This window comes from Vanellus vanellus, assembly GCF_965231255.1.
Source record: "Vanellus vanellus genome assembly, chromosome: 1".
Taxonomy (NCBI): domain Eukaryota; kingdom Metazoa; phylum Chordata; class Aves; order Charadriiformes; family Charadriidae; genus Vanellus; species Vanellus vanellus.
In genome coordinates, this window is record NC_138905.1 from 70,201,266 (window position 1) to 70,218,626 (window position 17,361).

General features: G+C 41.4%; 1 protein-coding gene across 1 annotated transcript in view; it reads right to left on the reverse strand.

The window, feature by feature from the left end:
• LOC309669678 (F-actin-monooxygenase MICAL3-like) overlaps nt 1-13,344 on the reverse strand; it is a gene marked incomplete at both ends in the record, with an annotated part of 45,674 nt that extends 32,330 nt beyond the window's left edge. Inside the window, 4 exons of the mRNA XM_082480427.1 lie at nt 182-294; nt 988-1,108; nt 2,508-2,715; nt 13,081-13,344. Of these exons, the coding sequence (XP_082336553.1) occupies nt 182-294; nt 988-1,108; nt 2,508-2,715; nt 13,081-13,344 (706 nt within the window). The remainder of the gene's footprint in view (nt 1-181; nt 295-987; nt 1,109-2,507; nt 2,716-13,080) is intronic.
• Nucleotides 13,345-17,361: the final 4,017 nt, after the last annotated feature.

The window sequence follows — 17,361 nt, forward strand, 5'->3', positions numbered from 1 at the left end:
GACGAGGGAAGAGACAACCCACGTGTCTTTGATACAAATGGATTTTTACATAAACTTTTAATCTCCCGTTTCACTAGTCAAATGTCTTTCCAGAGTTTGATTGGGATGCTAAAGGCCATTTTTATTGTAACTGATTGAAGAATACATTCTATTTGAAAGTGAATTACAGACACACCATTACCTTCTAAGGTGTTCCTCCTGCCATCCCCTCCAATGATGACTTCAAACTCATACTCAGACACTGGATGGGTTTTTGGGTGGACCAATGCACGCCAACCTATTCCTGTTGATAAACTCCAAGTTAATGACAATATAAACAGTGCTAATAATAGAACAAATACATAAAAACACTTCTTACTATCCATAGTCCCTTCCTCACATGGTCAGTAAAGATACGCTGCAGGACAGCTATGCTGTTGACAGAGCTATTGCAGACTTGCACAGCCACTCTGTGAATCAGAGGCAGAGACAGCTCTAGTAAAACCCCCCTGACTATTACCTTTAGGGATCACTACAACCTTTATCGCTTCTCTACTACCTATTCAGTTAATAGGATGTCAAAAAACAAGTAAGCTACCATCCCCAATGGCAATCAGAGAACAGGTTTCACAAAGATACAAAAACGATAACACAGAGCATTCACTGATATTTAAATTTTCAGTGAATGCAAGGAAAGGCGTTGTTTTAAAAAAGGTATCTTCTAAGTGTAATAGGCTTAAATATATTAGGAGCAATTATAATCTACTGTGTCATGCTCTATTTCTGTGTAGTACTTCAGGTGATTTTGGTTTATATGGTAACTAATTTGGATTTGTAAATAGAAAGATAAATCCTACTAAAAATTCAAGCAAAAGTGTATTAATAATTACTGTCACTGACAGAGCATGAAGAAAGGACTTAAGAGTCACAAATAAGCAGATTTAAGGAGCAGGAGTCTCTGTATCCTACCATAACTTCCCCTTTCTCTACTACCCATTTCAATGCTACTTGCTTTCATTCTCCTGATCCTCCGGAGGGTAAACAAGCCCCTGAAATTCCACATTGACATGGATCTCTATTCCCAAGATCAAGGCAACCTTCAAAAGGATAAGCTGGAGTTGACGGATACCTGCAAAAAAGCAGATGATAAAGAAATAAAAGAAAAAGAAAAGAGCACAAGTGCCCACATTGTCTCTGTTTGACATTACTGATAAACTGATTTAAAGGTCAGCTGCTACTTTCTTTTCTCCCCACTGTGTTCCCAGCACTTCATCCAGGCAGCACTGGTGTGTAATATCACAGCATGACAAGAAATTTCTGTATAGCTGAAACACACGCTCTTTTCAAAGAAAAAAAAAGTAAATAATTTTTTTATGTTTCAGTCCCCAAATCAGCAACAAGGGAAACACCCACAACATGCACTGCAGGACAGGGAGGGAAGAGAGCACAAGCAGGACTGCCCTTTTGTCACAGATGGCAACTAGCCATTTGATCAGCTTAGCTGTAATACTACTGCACATTCACCCTAACAACTTTGGGTCAGTGAGGGCATAGTAAGTTCTTAAGTTCCTCACCACCTCTTTCCTCTTCTGTTAATGTAGGTAGCAGGTATGAAAATAACAGCATGCAAACTTTATTAATTTGAAGGAAGACACCTTATTGTTGTGTTACAGATACTGAAATGAAAAAATGTTTCACCTAAACACTAAATTTCAGCCATGCTGAGATACAAAAGAAGACAACACACATAAAGTACTGGAAGAATAAAAATGACAAGAAATTGGAAAGGAAAAGAAATCTGCAAGACTGACATTCCAAAGATCTTCCAGTTTTACCATTCATTGCCCAAGAAAAAAAAAGGGGGGGAAAAAATAACAACTCATGCTCACCAACACACTAAGGTTTTCAAAGATTTCTCAGAATTTGAGAATCATCAAAATTATTCTCAATTATAATATTATTCTCAATTTTAATACATAAACCTCTATTTAATCAAAACTTATACATAGGCTGACAGTGCTCTTGAAAATAGCTTCATCACTCCTCCAAAAATTAACAAAGCCAAAATTGTTCCTCTTTTTTCCATATCAACATTCACAAGAATGTTCAAAAGCATTCAGTAATTTATTTTTTTTTTTACAAGTTGCTTACAATGCTCAAGAGAAATAGAATAATGAGGCAGCTGCAGGAATGTAACAGCAAAAATATTAAAATTATCCACAAAAAAAAAAAGCTTTAAACCTTAGATGTACTCTTCAGTTTAGGAAAATGATGCACTCTGGAAAGTAATAGGTGTAAAAGATGATAGATATATATTGCATGTGTGATGACCTCTTGGCACAACGTATTTCTTTCACGTCTAGGTCTAGCCCGATATGCACTATTCAAAGGTAATGCTGAGTTGTACTGTAAGGACTTGGGAGCAGTGACTGGTGTAGGCTGAATTTTAATTAGTTCCCCCCATGCCCTCGCCCATCCTTCCCCTATGAAGAACAAGCGCTGCTGTGTCTAGCAGCAGCTGTACTTACTGATATGGTCTATGGATCCTGCACAGAATTTGCCGTAAAACTTTTTGGCGCCAAGACCCCTCAAGTCATGTATGGTGAATGGCCACAAATGCAGCACATTATTGCGGGAAAAGGCATCCCTCTTTTCTATGACCACCACCTTGGCTCCTAGGAATGACAGGTCGATGGCTGTACGAAGGCCACAGGGTCCAGCCCCAATTATCAGACACTGCAAAACAAGCAGCACAGAGAAACTTCACAGTCCTAGGAAGAAAAAGATACTTTTACCACAGCTTGCAAGCATCCCACGGCTCTTTGGAGTAAGTGCTCTTTGTCTGCAACATGAACTGAAATTCCAGATGAGTCTTTCTATTGTTACCTGCCACACTCTGCCACTGATAAGTTAAAGCAGTTACTGCAACTGGAAAACAAAGCATATCACAAAGCAGTAAAAAGTTCAGAGAAGCAAGCAAGTCACCTGCCTCTTTTAAACCCTCATTTTAAGAAGAGATGCCAAGGTGTAGTCTCCGAGCCATGTAAGCACCTGGAACACCAACATTCCTGAACGCTTCTCCCCCTCATTCCATCCACGTGATTTTTTTCTTAAAGAAAAGGTGATGTAGTGTTTTCCTCTCATCTTCCAAAGCCTGAGCTGGCCTGTCTTGAGAAAATCTTCAGTAAGACCAAAAATTCCTTCTCATCACTGAGTAGCATAGCAATGGCTAAGGCAGACAAATACAAGAGATGCTAGATCATTCCAAGTAGCACAGAGAGTACTCAAGTCAGAGCACTCTAACTTATGCCTATGCTGGTGCTTCTACTATTGCAGCAAAGGAAACTTCAGGAAAGTAAATATTATGTAAATAGGAACTTTGTGTGGCTAGACAACTGTTATCAAAATATGTTTTCTCCAACCTAACCTTTGTCATATCAGAAGTCTTTTCATCTTCTCATATCTCTTCTCCACTCTATTCACAAACACTATCAGAGGCTAATAAACAACTTGAGAATGTAAAATACTTGCATATCTAGTGTTGAAAGTACTTTCAGAGAAACAAATGATACAGCAAGATCATTTATTTTAAGATTAATACAAGATAAACAGTTGACACTTCTTACCCACAGAAACTGAGCTCCACAAAGAAAGCTGGCATGGTTACATGCATTCACAGGAATATAGTACACAGTCCATTTTGTCATATCAGTTTTGTGCGTTGATTCCTATTGAGTACAAAGCAGACCCACAGAATGAAGACCTTGCTACAGTGGTGACTGCTGCTGCCATGTGAGTATTTTCCAGATCCTTACATACCCTTATGGCTGGACAACAAAGCCCTTTAAGAAATTATTAAGTATGCTAAAACTTAACTAGAATGCAACTTTCTGATAAACAGCGTATTCTAAAGCAAAGCTCTTTGGTCTTTGATAATTCCCATATGCCAATTTTTACAGGTCACCACATTTTCACCCATTATTCACTGGGGCATAAATTCTGCAAATGATGTGAAACTGCAAATATAAAGCCTGCATGATGAATGGAACAGTACAAATTAGAGCAGTGATGACATAACAACTGACACACAAATTCAAAGTAAGACTACTGTATAAGACAAGAAGTCACATAAATCTGACAGCAGATATCCAAGTCTAGAGGAAAGGGAAGGGAAGAATAATGGCACTGCTGCTTTAGTAGCTTCAGGAACCTGAAGGCATATGGAGAAACGGCAAGCTCAACCACTGAGCTACTAAATTCCAAAATAGACTTGTATATTGAACAGATGTCCAACTTGTCATTTGTTAAAAGGGATAATCAATTAGGATCTAATATATTCTTCCAATTTAATATTGTTTTCTTTGTAAGTATAACTCTCGAACACCACTTAGTCTTTCTTTTCTCAAACTTGTAAGAAAAATAGCTGAGCATATCATGTTTATTCAGGTAATAATTTTGCTCATCTGACAACTATAATCTTCAAAGAGACTGTATTCAATAAGCAACAGGACCACATTGAGCTGGGTGACTTATTCTTTGATAACTTTCCCCATATAAAAACGTTACGATAGAGTACACAACAGCAAAGAAATTGTACTAAAATCAGACTATTCAAACTCAGGTCTATGTAATCAAATTATAAATTAATTGCCTGTAATTTTGTCACAAAAATGTAAAATCATTTCTTCTCTACAACCTTCCCTCCTACCCTCAAACCAGGATGTGGTTAACAACATCTAGGTTATGTTTAAGACTCTAGATATTCTCGATGTAAAATACGTTATACTCAGTGAAGTAATTCATGGTTAAAGTTACTTTTTTTTTTTCACCATCACAATAACATGAAATTCTGTTGTTATACAACACAGCGAGTTTTAAGCACAATTGAAAACCGAAGAAAAGATTCTGCTTCCTTTTCCACCTTAACACTTCTTCTAGTTTCAGATGTCTCGCAGAAACCTACCTTCTGATACTCTCACAGGCAGCAGTAACTACATGAGATGCCAAGTACAGCTAAGTAAATAAAGGCAGCTACTGCTGTTCCTTGTTCCCTTTCCCCTCAATGACTCCAAGCAACTGCTGCAAAATTCCATGCGCTAAAGCTGTCTCACCCCTCAGAAACACTTCTTGCTCAAGATCTTTCATGTAGATTATATTAAGTTTTCAGTAACACCACCATGGTAATAGAACATTAAAAACAAACTGAAATCCTGTGTTCTCTGTACAACCAATTAAGAGAGAGCACCATTTGTAACTATTTACATCTGAACAACCCATCACGTCCAAGTCTTGCTTTCATGAACACTGATTATCTGAATTCTGGTTTACCTGGACACTGGCCATGTGATGCACTAAATCCCTAACTGCTGCCCAAATCCAGTCACAACACTTCACCTCTGACCAATTTTTAAGTGGGCAAGTAAGAGATACGCTACAAAGGAGGACTTCAAAACTGGTAAATGTTCAAGTGTATAGAAGCTGAGATTACAACAGAAATTACTGCCTTCTGTTCTGATAACCTGGCTAAAACCCTAATCTTTATTTTAAATTCTATCATCTCCACATGCACACTTAAATTTCTGCATTTTTAATCAGTGGTTTGCAAACTACATTAAACATAACTAATATAAAACTAAGTGAGAGAGAAGACATCAAATCAGATATGATTCAGTTCTTAAAAGGCCTCTACCTTGAATAGTCATGATTATCTCTTAGGAATTACATATGAACATTTAATGGCAGACACTATTATGATAGGACACAAGTAATTAACAGAAACGTACATACAAAATACATACATTATTATTTCTTTACATTAAAAATTTCAACAAATTTTGTATGTATAGCCATACAAAAAGCATTTATCATCACAGGTATACATTCTTTAAGACATACTAACAAAAAAAATTAATGAAATTTCACTTTCTCTGGCATGAATCACAAAACCTCAGTCCTATATGTTTCTGGGTTGGGGCAGAGGGTGTGTCAACTTTAATTTATTCACCATCCACCCTTTTTACTTGTGTTTCTATACAGCATCTCACCAACAGCTTCTTAGAAATACTGGCAAATTACTCTCTGGCTTGCTTCCACTCCCCTTCCTCTTTTCATAGAATAGTTAGAGTTGGAAGGGACCTTAAAGATCATTGAGTTCCAACCCCCCTGCCATGGGCAGAGACACCTTCCACAAGACCAGGTTGCTCAAAGCCCCATCCAGCCTGGCCTTGAACACCTCCAGGGACGAGGCATCCACAACTTCTCTGGGTAACATGTTCCAGTGTCTCACCACCCTCGCAGTAAAGAATTTCTACCTAATATCTAATCTAAATCTACCCTCTTCCAGTTTGAAGCCATTCCCCCTCATCTTATCACTACACGCCCTTGTAAAAAGTCCTTCCTCAGCTCTCCTGTAGGCCCCCTTTAGGTACTAGAAGGCTGCAATAACGTCTCCCCGGAGCCTTCTCTTCGCCAGCCTGAACAGCCCCAACTCCCTCAGCCTGCCTGAATGGGAGAGGCTCCATCCCTCTGATCATCTTTGTGGCCCTCCCTCTGGACCCACTCCAACAGGTCCATGTCTTTCCTACATTGGGGGCTCCAGAGCTGGACACAGTACTCCAGGTGGGGTCTCTGTTCTCCATGTGGCTTAGCATAGTTTCCATAGTTTGCTTTTCCTCTGCTCTCTTCTCCTTGTCACCCACACGGACAGGAGAGCAGCTACGGAATAAGCCCTCCCTTTCCTCTAGAAAAGACCAGTTCAGCATCATCACTGACATGTCGACTGCAATCATTCCCCTCTCTCACCCCTCTGGTCCTTCACACCAACACCAGTAAGTTCTGAGGCTTCTCTCTCATCATTAAATAAGGAAGAGTCACACATGACCCTGTGAGTCCCTCTGTTTATCTCACCACCATCTCATCTCCAAGATCACCATGTGCTGCTTCTACAATCACCCTCTTGATCCTGTTTCTCCAATTCCACCCTACACTCACTCTAGCTTGCTTTTGGTGCATGAAACAGGCTAAGATTTTGGACTATACAAAATCTCTACCAAACTCTTTAGTAAAACATCAGTCCCAGTGTGCTTTATCCCTTTTACCTATTTTTCAATTGCACTTGAAGAGATGTTTTACAGAGAGTTGGCTACACATATTTCTTGAAAGTGTGTCCTTTTCCAATTACTTTTATGACTCCTCCATGTCTCCAGCTATTCTTTCAGAGCTCTAGCTGAAGGACTTCCCTCATTTCTCCCACTCATCTCACCATCAACTTTCCACAGGGCTTTGCCCATCATCTCTTTATTATCTTCCTCTACAATTTGCCTTTGCACTACCTCATTCACAGGCACTGGTTCAATCAGCTTGTCAATGCTTTAGTTTCACAGAACTTTTCCAACTCAGAGTTGACTACATTTTGACCAAGCAAAAATCTCTGTCTATCTGACATCTCCTCATGGCTGTCTAGTTGTCAGTTCAAGCCCAACATGATAAAATGGAGCTCAACGTCCTTCTAAACTCACCTCACCACTTACTTCCCTTCTAGATAAGAATCACAATCAATTTTCTGAATGTCTTCCATAGCTGGATGTCAGCCTGCATTCATATCTATTTTTTTATACGTCTTCATAATCACAGAATCACAGAATTATCAGAGTTGGAAGGGACCTCTAGAGATCATCTAGTCCAACTCTCCTGCTAAAGCAGGATTGCCTAGAGCACATTTCTCAGGACTGCATCCAGGCGGGTCTTGAAAATCTCCAGGGAAGGGGACTCCACAACCTCCCTGGGCAGCCTGTTCCAGTGCTCTGTCACCCTCACCGTAAAGAACTGTTTCCGTGTATTTGAACGGAACTTCCTGTGTTCTAACTTGTGCCCATTGCCCCTCGTCCTGTCACTTGGAACCAATGAAAAGAGCCTGGCTCCATCCTTCTTCAACCCACCCTTTAGATACTTGTATGCCATAATCAGGTCTCCCCTCAGCCTTCTCTTCTCCAGGCTAAAGAGTCCCAGCTCTCTCAGCCTTTCCTCATAAGGGAGGTGCTCCAAGCCCTTAATCATCTTAGTTGCCCTTCGCTGGACTCGCTCCAGCAGTTCCCTGTCCCTCTTGAACTGGGGAGCCCAAAACTGGACACAGTATTCCAGTTGTGGCCTCACCAGTGCCGAGTAGAGGGGGAGAATGACCTCCCTCGACCTACTGGCCACACTCTTCCCTATGCAGCCCAGGATTCCATTGGCCTTTTTGGCGACAAGGGCACATTGCTGGGCCATGGATAATTTACTGTCTACCACAACCCCCAGATCCTTCTCCTCCAAGCTATCTCCCAGCAGGTAAGCCCCTAACCTGTACTGGTGCCTAGCATTCTTCCTCCCCAGGTGCAGGACCTTGCACTTGGTTTTGTTGAACCTCATTAGGTTCTTCTCTGCCCAGCTCTCCAGCCTGTCCAGGTCACGCTGGATGGCAGCACAGCCCTCTGGGGTGTCAGCCACCCCACCCAGTTTGGTATCATCAGCAAACTTGCTGAGGATACACTCTGTCCCCTCATCCAGGTCATTAATGAATATATTAAACAAAACAGGACCGAGTATTGACCCCTGGGGGACACCACTGGTTACAGGCCTCCAACTAGACTCTGTGCCGCTGATCACAACCCTCTGAGTCCTGTCCCGCAGCCAACTCTCAATCCACCTCACTGTCACCTCATCTAGCCCATACTTCCTCAGCTTCCTAATAAGGATGTCATGGGAGACAGTGTCAAAAGCCTTGCTAAAGTCAAGGTAGATGACATCCACGACTTTCCCCTCATCCAGCCAATCAAGCACTATCAAAGTCATATACCTATTAAATCTCTTCTTTCACATTGCATCTCTATTATCGATGCAACCTTTTCTTCAGTGTTAACAGTCTTGCCCACTAATATATATTCAGAGCCCAAATGCAAAATCGCTCCTTTAGTCTATTACTTCAAATAAGTTAAAATACCTCTACATTACTCCACAGCTTGCTTAATGTCTTTCTCATTGAAACATAAGCCACATGTTTTCATTTCACAGCCTTTAACACCCTATTTAGAATCATAGAATCATAGGGTTGGAAGGGACCTCTGGAGATCATCTAGTCCAACCCCCCTGCCAGAGCAGGGACACCTTAGAGCAGGTTGCATAGGAATGCATCCAGGCGGGTTTTGAATGTCTCCAGTGTGGGAGACTCCACCACATCCCTGGGCAGCCTGTTCCAGCGCTCTACCACCCTCAAAGTAAAGAAGTTCCTCCTCATGTTTAGGTGGAACTTCCCATACTCAAGTCTGTGCCTGTTACCTCTTATCCTGTCACTGGGTACCACTGAAAAGAGCCTGGCCCCATCTTCCTGACACCCACCCTTTAAGTATCTATAAGCATGGATCAGGTCCCCCCTCAACCGTCTTTTTTCCAGACTAAAGAGACCCAATTCCCTCAGTCTTTCTTCATAAGAGAGGTGTTCCAGTCCCCTAATAATCTTGGTAGCCCTATGCTGTACCCTCTCCAGCAGTTCCCTGTCCTTCTTGAGCTGGGGAGCCCAGAACTGGACACAGTACTCCAGGTGTGGCCTCACCAAGGCAGAGTAGAGGGGGAGGATGACCTCCCTTGACCTGCTGGCCACACTCTTCTTGATGCACCCCAGGATGCCATTGGCCTTCTTGGCCACAAGGGCACTTTGCTGGCTCATGGTCATCCTGTTGTCCACCAGGACTCCCAGGTCTCTTTCTACAGAGCTGCTCTCCAGCAGGTCAGCCCCCAACTTGTACTGCTGCATGGGGTTATTCCTCCCCAGGTGCAGCACCCTACACTTGCCCTTATTGAATTCATAAGATTCCTCTCCGCCCAACTCTCCAGCCTGTCCAGGTCTCTCTGTATGGCAGCACAGCCTTCTGGTGTGTCAGCCACCCCTCCCAGCTTTGTATCATCAGCAAACTTGCTGAGGGTGCACTCTATCCCCTCATCCAAGTCACTGATGAATACATTGAACAGGACTGGACCCAGTACTGACCCCTGGGGAACACCACTCGTCACGGACCTCCAACTAGACTCTGCACCCCTAACCACAACCCTCTGAGCTCTGTTTTGCAACCAGTTTTCTATCCACCTTACTTTCCATTCATCTAACTCACTCTTCCTAAGCTTCCCTATGAGGATGCTGTGGGAGACCATGTCGAACACCTTGCTGAAGTCAAGGTAGACCACATCTACCACTCTTCCCTCATCTATCCATCCAGTCACACCATCATAGAAGGCTATCAGATTAGTCAGGCATGATTTCCTCTTGGTGAATCCATGCTGAGTACTTCTGATAGCCAGTTCTACCCATCATGTTTCATTCAAAATAAGACCAATTCCCAAATCCAATGAATGCAAAGCGCAGTGGCGTTTTCAGAAAAACAATTTTGAATTTTTCCCCATGACGTCCATAGTGCTTGGAAGGTTTATTCCTAAATATACACAAAAATCACTACATTTATCTTCCTTTAAATCCTTCCTTTCTTATGCTGCCTGAAAAATATAATCCTTAACAGTGGCTGGATTTTTGGAGTGTTGAAGGTAGTGGCCACGATGATGACCAACACTGCTTAATTAGAATCATAGAATCATAGAATTGTCTAGGTTGGAAGAGACCCTTGGGATCATCGAGTCCAACCATCTACCCTACTCTACAAAGTTCTCCTCTACACCATATCCCCCAACACCACATCTAAATGTCTCAAACACATCCAGGGACGGTGACTCAACCACCTCCCTGGGCAGTCTATTCCAATGCCCGACCACCCTTTCTGTGAAAAATTCTTTCCTAATGTTCAGTCTAAATCTACCCTGTTGGAGCTTGAAGCCATTCCCTCTTGTACTATCATTAATTACCTGTGAGAACAGACCAGCACCAACCTCTCTGCAGTGTCCTTTCAAATAGTTGTAGAGAGTGATGAGGTCTCCTCTCAGCCTCCTCCTCCTCAAACTAAACAGTCCCAGCTCCTTCAACCGCTCTTCATATGATTTGTTTGCTAGGCCCTTCACCAGCTTTGTTGCGCTCCTCTGCACTCGCTCCAGCACCTGGATACCACTCTTGTATTGAGGTGCCCAAAACTGGACACAATACTCAAGGTGTGGGCTCACCAGTGCTGCGTACAGGGGCACAATCACCTCCCTATTTCTGCTGGCCACGCTATTTCTATTACAAGCCAGGATGCTGTTTGCTTTCTTGGCCACCTGGGCACACTGCCGGCTCATATTCAGCCACTTGTCAATTAGAACCCCCAGGTCTCTTTCTGCCAGGCAGCTTTCCAGCCACACTTCCCCAAGCCTGTAGCGCTGCATGGGGTTATTGTGGCCCAAGTGCAAAACCTGGCACTTGCCCTTGTTGAAACTCATACCATTGATGTTGGCCCAATGATCCAGTCTATCTAAGTCTGTCTGTAGAGCTTCCCTATCCTCCTGGGAATCAACACTCCTGCTTAACTTGGTGTCATCTGCAAACTTGCTGATGATACACCCCATGTCCTTATCAAGATCATCAATAAAGACGTTGAACAGAAATGGTCCCAACACTGAGCCCTGAGGCACACCACTTGTGACTGGCCGCCAGCTGGATTTAAATCCATTGAGCACCATTCTTTGGGACCTTCCAGTCAGCCAGTGCTTGATCCAGCGGATCGTATGCTCATCCAGGCCGTGCAAAGCCAGTTTTTCCACAAGAATTGTATGGGGGACAGTATCGAATGCTTTTCGAAAGTCCAGGTATACAATTGTTTCATTGTTTTACAAGTTGATCTATAGGCACCTGCTATCTATAATCTGATGTACAAATTGCAAACTTCTTGAGAAAAGCATTACCTTTACAAGACCTCGGACAAGTGGACCTTGGTCCATTAGCAATGTTCCCACATGTTACTGTAGTAATTAATTATAAATGCCACCTTCCATATGAAAATGGCCATTAGAAAGTGAAACAAAATAAACAAAAAATAATCTAACATAACTTTCCAGTATCTACTTGGGAATTAAACTTCAGTCCAGAGATCTGAAATGACTGATGTATCCTAAATAGAACATATCTCCCCCTCAGTTCTCTACTGAGGAATTAGTCATTAATTCCTCCTATTAAGATAGTTCCTTTTCCCAAAGGGTGAATATCCAAGAGAAGAAGCAGCATCTATTGTCCTCAATGGAGGCGAGAATTCTGTTCTAATTTTATATTCTGCACTATCTCCCTTTTTAAAAAAAAATAGGTATGATTACTTGTGAAAATAACCTATTCCATTCACATTTTGATGAATGATATAAGGAACTGCTTTCAGTAACAACAAAACAAATAAATAATCTCATACTGTACAGTCCAACAAGGGTGCAGCACATAAATACTAGCTCACAATAATTCAGGTTAAAAAAAAAAAAAATTCGGGGTGTGCATGTAAAAGCAGGAATTCCTGCAGTAAATACCACACTTACCAACCTTTTAAAAGGAATTGATATCAGTTTCCACAGCACTTTTTTTTTCTCTGAACCTGGAATATAAGTGATTACTTTCTAAATAATGCTAAATAGAATCTTTTGCCAAATTGGCAAAAAACTTCACTTTTCTTTAGAGACTCATGAGAATTTTCAAATTAAAATTAGAAATTTCCAAATATACATTTTTTTTTATCTAAAGTCCAACAGCAAATTTCATGTCCCTGTTATTGTTTAGTAAAAAATGTAAAAAAAAGCCTACCAAGATTAAAGGTTTACCAACTAAGATTTTCTAACCCATCTATATTATTGATGCCACAAAAATGTAAAACACAAACTTGCAGGCTGCTTCTCCTGAATAAATTACAAATATGGTCATTCCCAAGGATTTCTATTTAACTTCCCCTGTTCACGTGGGAAGTCAAATTTGGTAGTAGCAAACACAATTTTTGATTGAGAGTCAAATGCTAACAAACTGTGACTACGTTACAAATGTGTGAGAACATTCTTAAATATTCCCTGGGCTTATACCGATACCACGCAAACATGTGTCTACATCAAGGCATTTCTATTGTGTATTCCAGAGACAAATTGGGTAATAGTTGTCTTGATCACTGTGAATAAATCTCTTACCTTCGTGTTGGCGCATGCTTTCCCCTTCTTATAATCCTTATGGCTGCCTCTTTTATCCAATTTGGCCCACAAGGCTTTGGCTTTCCAATAATTTAGCTTGGACTTGAGTTTGTGATAGAAAGAACGATAGTCCTTGGGCTTTAGTTCTAGGTAGTCACAGAGCTCTTGGAAAGCCTTTAGAGTCCCCTTGCAGGTTGAAGCCTGGACAAATCTGTCAAAGAGAACGTGAGCCTGGTTCACCTTCTCATTCTTACTTTCCTCCATGCTTCACACTTCACAGCTGCCCTGGGGGGCAGCTGTTCTCTTCCAGTCTGCCAGATTTCCCGATGTTGCTGTGCTGAGCCACTTTCACCTCTGGCTTACAAGCATTATTAACCTATAAAATAAAAAGAAGAAAACATAACTGAGCTTGCTCCTTTTTTTTGTTTTTATTTCTCCCCCCAAAATCTTGTCTAAGCCTGTTGAACTGAGGGCCCAGATTCTCAGTAACTAATAAAGCATCAGTCCTAAATAAGTCAACCAATCAATACGCCAAGGAGTCCTGCCCGAGTTGACTGAAGCAGAGACTTTCAAAGCTCACTGAGCCTCACTGAAGATAGTGGGACATTTCACCTCTGTTAAATCACAAAATACGTTACTTGAGCCAGTCCCTAGAAAGTTTTATCAAAACTCATTTCACATGAAGAGCAGAGAAGTTACAAGTAAACTGGAAGATGTTATGCGATGTTTGGAAGTAGGCAGAAGTTTAAAAAATAAATAGACTTACTAATGTAGCAGTGACTCTGATAACCAGATCACTGTGGTAACACCACCACAGTGATGGTTACATGCTGGTCTTGAAAACACTACTACCACAGAGTACTTTAGGAGCTGGTATTCCACCAGTAAAATAAGTTTTGGCATGTTCATTCTAAAAGGACATGTGTCTTTGCTCATGATAAATAGAGAAGAGGAAAGAGGATGACATAGCACAAGCTGCTGTCAAAGTCCTTGCAAACACTATGCAGCAGCATAACAAACCCAGTGACGGCTACTGCAGTCCTAGAAAGAAGTTAAACCTGCTAATAGCAATCAAATACTTAAGAGAAGATGTCAAGACTAAAAAAATGCTCATCTGTGTTGCATCAAGTAGTATAAACATTTGCCTTACCTAGACCCTATGAATATATTCCTGTCTGTAATTAAACAGCATACGAGTGAAATGTGGCTGATACATGGCCCTCCTGAGATTCTCATAGTAGTTCCTCTATTCTGTGGCTTTCAACTTCTTTTGATATGCAGGTCGCTATAAAATTTTAGGTGGTAGCTGAGGTCCTCAGCAGATTAAATACGCTAACAGGAGGTCTGCTACACTTAGTTGCTTTTCTGGGGTCCCTCAGAAGCAGCCTGCAAACCTACAGAATTAATTGTTTGGGTCACAAATAGCAGCTTTTGTTTAAAGAACAGATATTTTCTCTCCCTCTCTCTCTTTGTTATATATATAATAAATCTCTTTCTTCCTTTTACACATGATACTTAGTACATATAAATAATAGGTTGTTCTCTAAGAAAGAATAGTTCTGTTTGTCTTCAGATATGAGGACAGCATGGGAACACATGCAGGAACTATGGAAGTAGAAGCATTTCTGAGTTGCTTTTTGTCCTTTGGTTTTTTGCAAAGGGTATTAAGGTAAAAAAGGAAATATGTGGACTCGGATAAAACCTTTTAGATTCTCACCAACTCTTTTCCCGCTTCCAGCAGACAGGAAGCAAAGTCAAATATTACAGTTCATGTCTCTTCCCGTCCCGTATGACAGCTCTGCAACAATTTATTTGGGCATTCCTGCATTTCACCCTAACATTGTATTTATTGCTTACGTTTAGAGATAGCAAAGGAGACCTACCTGTAAACCTTTATATCCAGCCACAAATTGTTTTTTATTTAAAATAAAAATTCCTACAATAGCCACAGTGCAACAATGGGCTATACGGAGAACGTGGTTCTGACTTTATTAGGCCAACTGCCTTAGAGGACTCAGTACACACGAAGCTGGTTTTCTAACTGGCTGATAGTGATGCCATGTCCATATCAGTACCACTCACTAAGCAGGATGGAGTTAACTGCTTTCCTTATTTTTAATCTTAACTTCACTGTTGTGAAGCTGGAAACATGCTCCAGGCTTGCACATCAGGGTAACCACTGCACTACTGCAGAGGTCTAAGACACTGTGCTCTAAGCCTGTGTCTCCTCCTCTGTTCTCAAGAAGAATGTTATAAAGGGCCCCAACAAATCACCTCTTACGCTGAAGGAGTAATTTCAGTGCATCTGTGTAATACAGATACAACAAAATACCTACAGTCTAAAACCATATGCCTCATTAATCAGCACAGCGTGGCAAGTTGAATACTATTTTGTGTTATGTTTCCCCTGCCTTTTGCACCCCACTCTATGGCCCAAACACTCACTTTACAACAGCACTTCAGGTGACTGATACTTCCTAAGAAAAAGCAATAGAAGTTATATGACCTAAATTCAGTGGAGTGGAAATCTAAGTCTGTTAGTCCACAGTCCATTACTGATACATCCAGATGTAAGGACAACATAGGTTTCATTTCTAACTCTTGCTTCTTCTATTGTACTCTTTCACCACAGGACTGAAGCAGCACTGGTTCTGTACTGCTCAGAGACATCCAGAAGTTAAAATCCTACCTACTTTCATTCTAGGAACTTACTGCTTCGTGTTCAAGGTTTGCCAAGCCAGGAGACAAACCTGCAAAAGCAGGTCATTTTACATGGTGCAACCTGAGCAGCACATGAATATAGCCATTCTGTCGACATCCCATTCCATGCAGGCTCTGAAGTCAGTTATGCCCACAGGTCAAATCAGGAGGCTTCAGTCCCAGCAATTAGTCACTCCCTAGAACTCTGCATTCTTGATGTAAACACCTAAAGCCCTTGGAACCCACGAGCAACACGTCAGAGAACATGGAAATTACAGGAGGAAAGCAAGGGCAGGCAAGAATTATTTGCCAGGTTTCTAGGGTATTTGTATGCCTTGTTGGCTATTCTGCAAGTCTGCAGTATCCTGCATGTTTTGTCTCGAGGCAGCTGATTGCTGACTCAGAAGCTCTGTAAATTCCTTGGCTGGAGTGTTGGGAGAGAAAGACAAAGCCTGCGAAAAAAACGCATACAAGAACAGTGTTCATGTTGCTATTTACAATAATAGCATGAGGTTGTCACTGACTCATGACTGCAAGTACGCTCAGGATCTCCAGCGCTTACCCAGGACAAAAGAAACCAATGAAAAACAGAGACACGGTCAATGAATAATTCCAGGTGGTGGTTCCTTCCCACACTCACCACGGATGCAGGAATATGAATATTATACCAAATGCATATACAAGAAAGAAAGCCCAGTGCCCTACTTCTGTCAAATGCAAGAGATGGAAGAGATTTTGCAAGTGATACACATAATGAATTTAGTTGTACAAATTCCAAGTTCCTGCAGAAAGTGTTGCAAATGCAGGGCTCCTATATTCCAGGCAAATAAATCCCCATTATAGGAGTCACACCCCCTACATTTTCCATCCTGATACTGTTAAAAGTGCTCATTCAACTAATGACTTGAGCTTGGAAAAATAAAGTATTACAGGAATGTATTTTGCAGCATTCTTCTCCATTTCTTTCCAGCAGAAACTACTGAGTTAATTCCATCTAAGTTCACAGCTTGTTCTGTCTAGTTTATAACAGCATTTTGACTGAATAAAACATTTGCCAAAGTAACTGCCCAGCTCCACTTCAGAATGCTGAGTTTCTCTGAGCACAATGTAAATGCTTTCTCAGATTTTGGTTATTTCACAGCCAGGCAAACACCACAGATGCACTCTTGACAGGCAAATCTCCAAGAAGTCAGAGATCAACAAACTGCAGTAGTACCTTTTGGAATATGAAAGCAAGTTGGTCCATCAATCATAAAACTACTGATAGCTCCAATAGCTCTAATTTCCATTGATTTCATCTTTTCCCTAAAATTTCCAGTTCCCCAGCAACATTCCCTATGCCCTTGTCTCCCTTTCATGGCCCCTCAGCTTCTGCCTAAGCGAGACTCAGTAAGACGCTCTGGAAACTCTGAGATTACTGCAGTACCTAGGCAGCCAGTATACGCTTGAAACTTGGCTAGCAAAAGCCTAAGCACAGATTATTGTTAAGCTTATGCTGCAGACAGACAGAATAGGGGACACCTATTTTTGTCTCTCTCCTCCACTCAGTCTCCAGTTTTCTTGTAGGAAACCAATTACCTT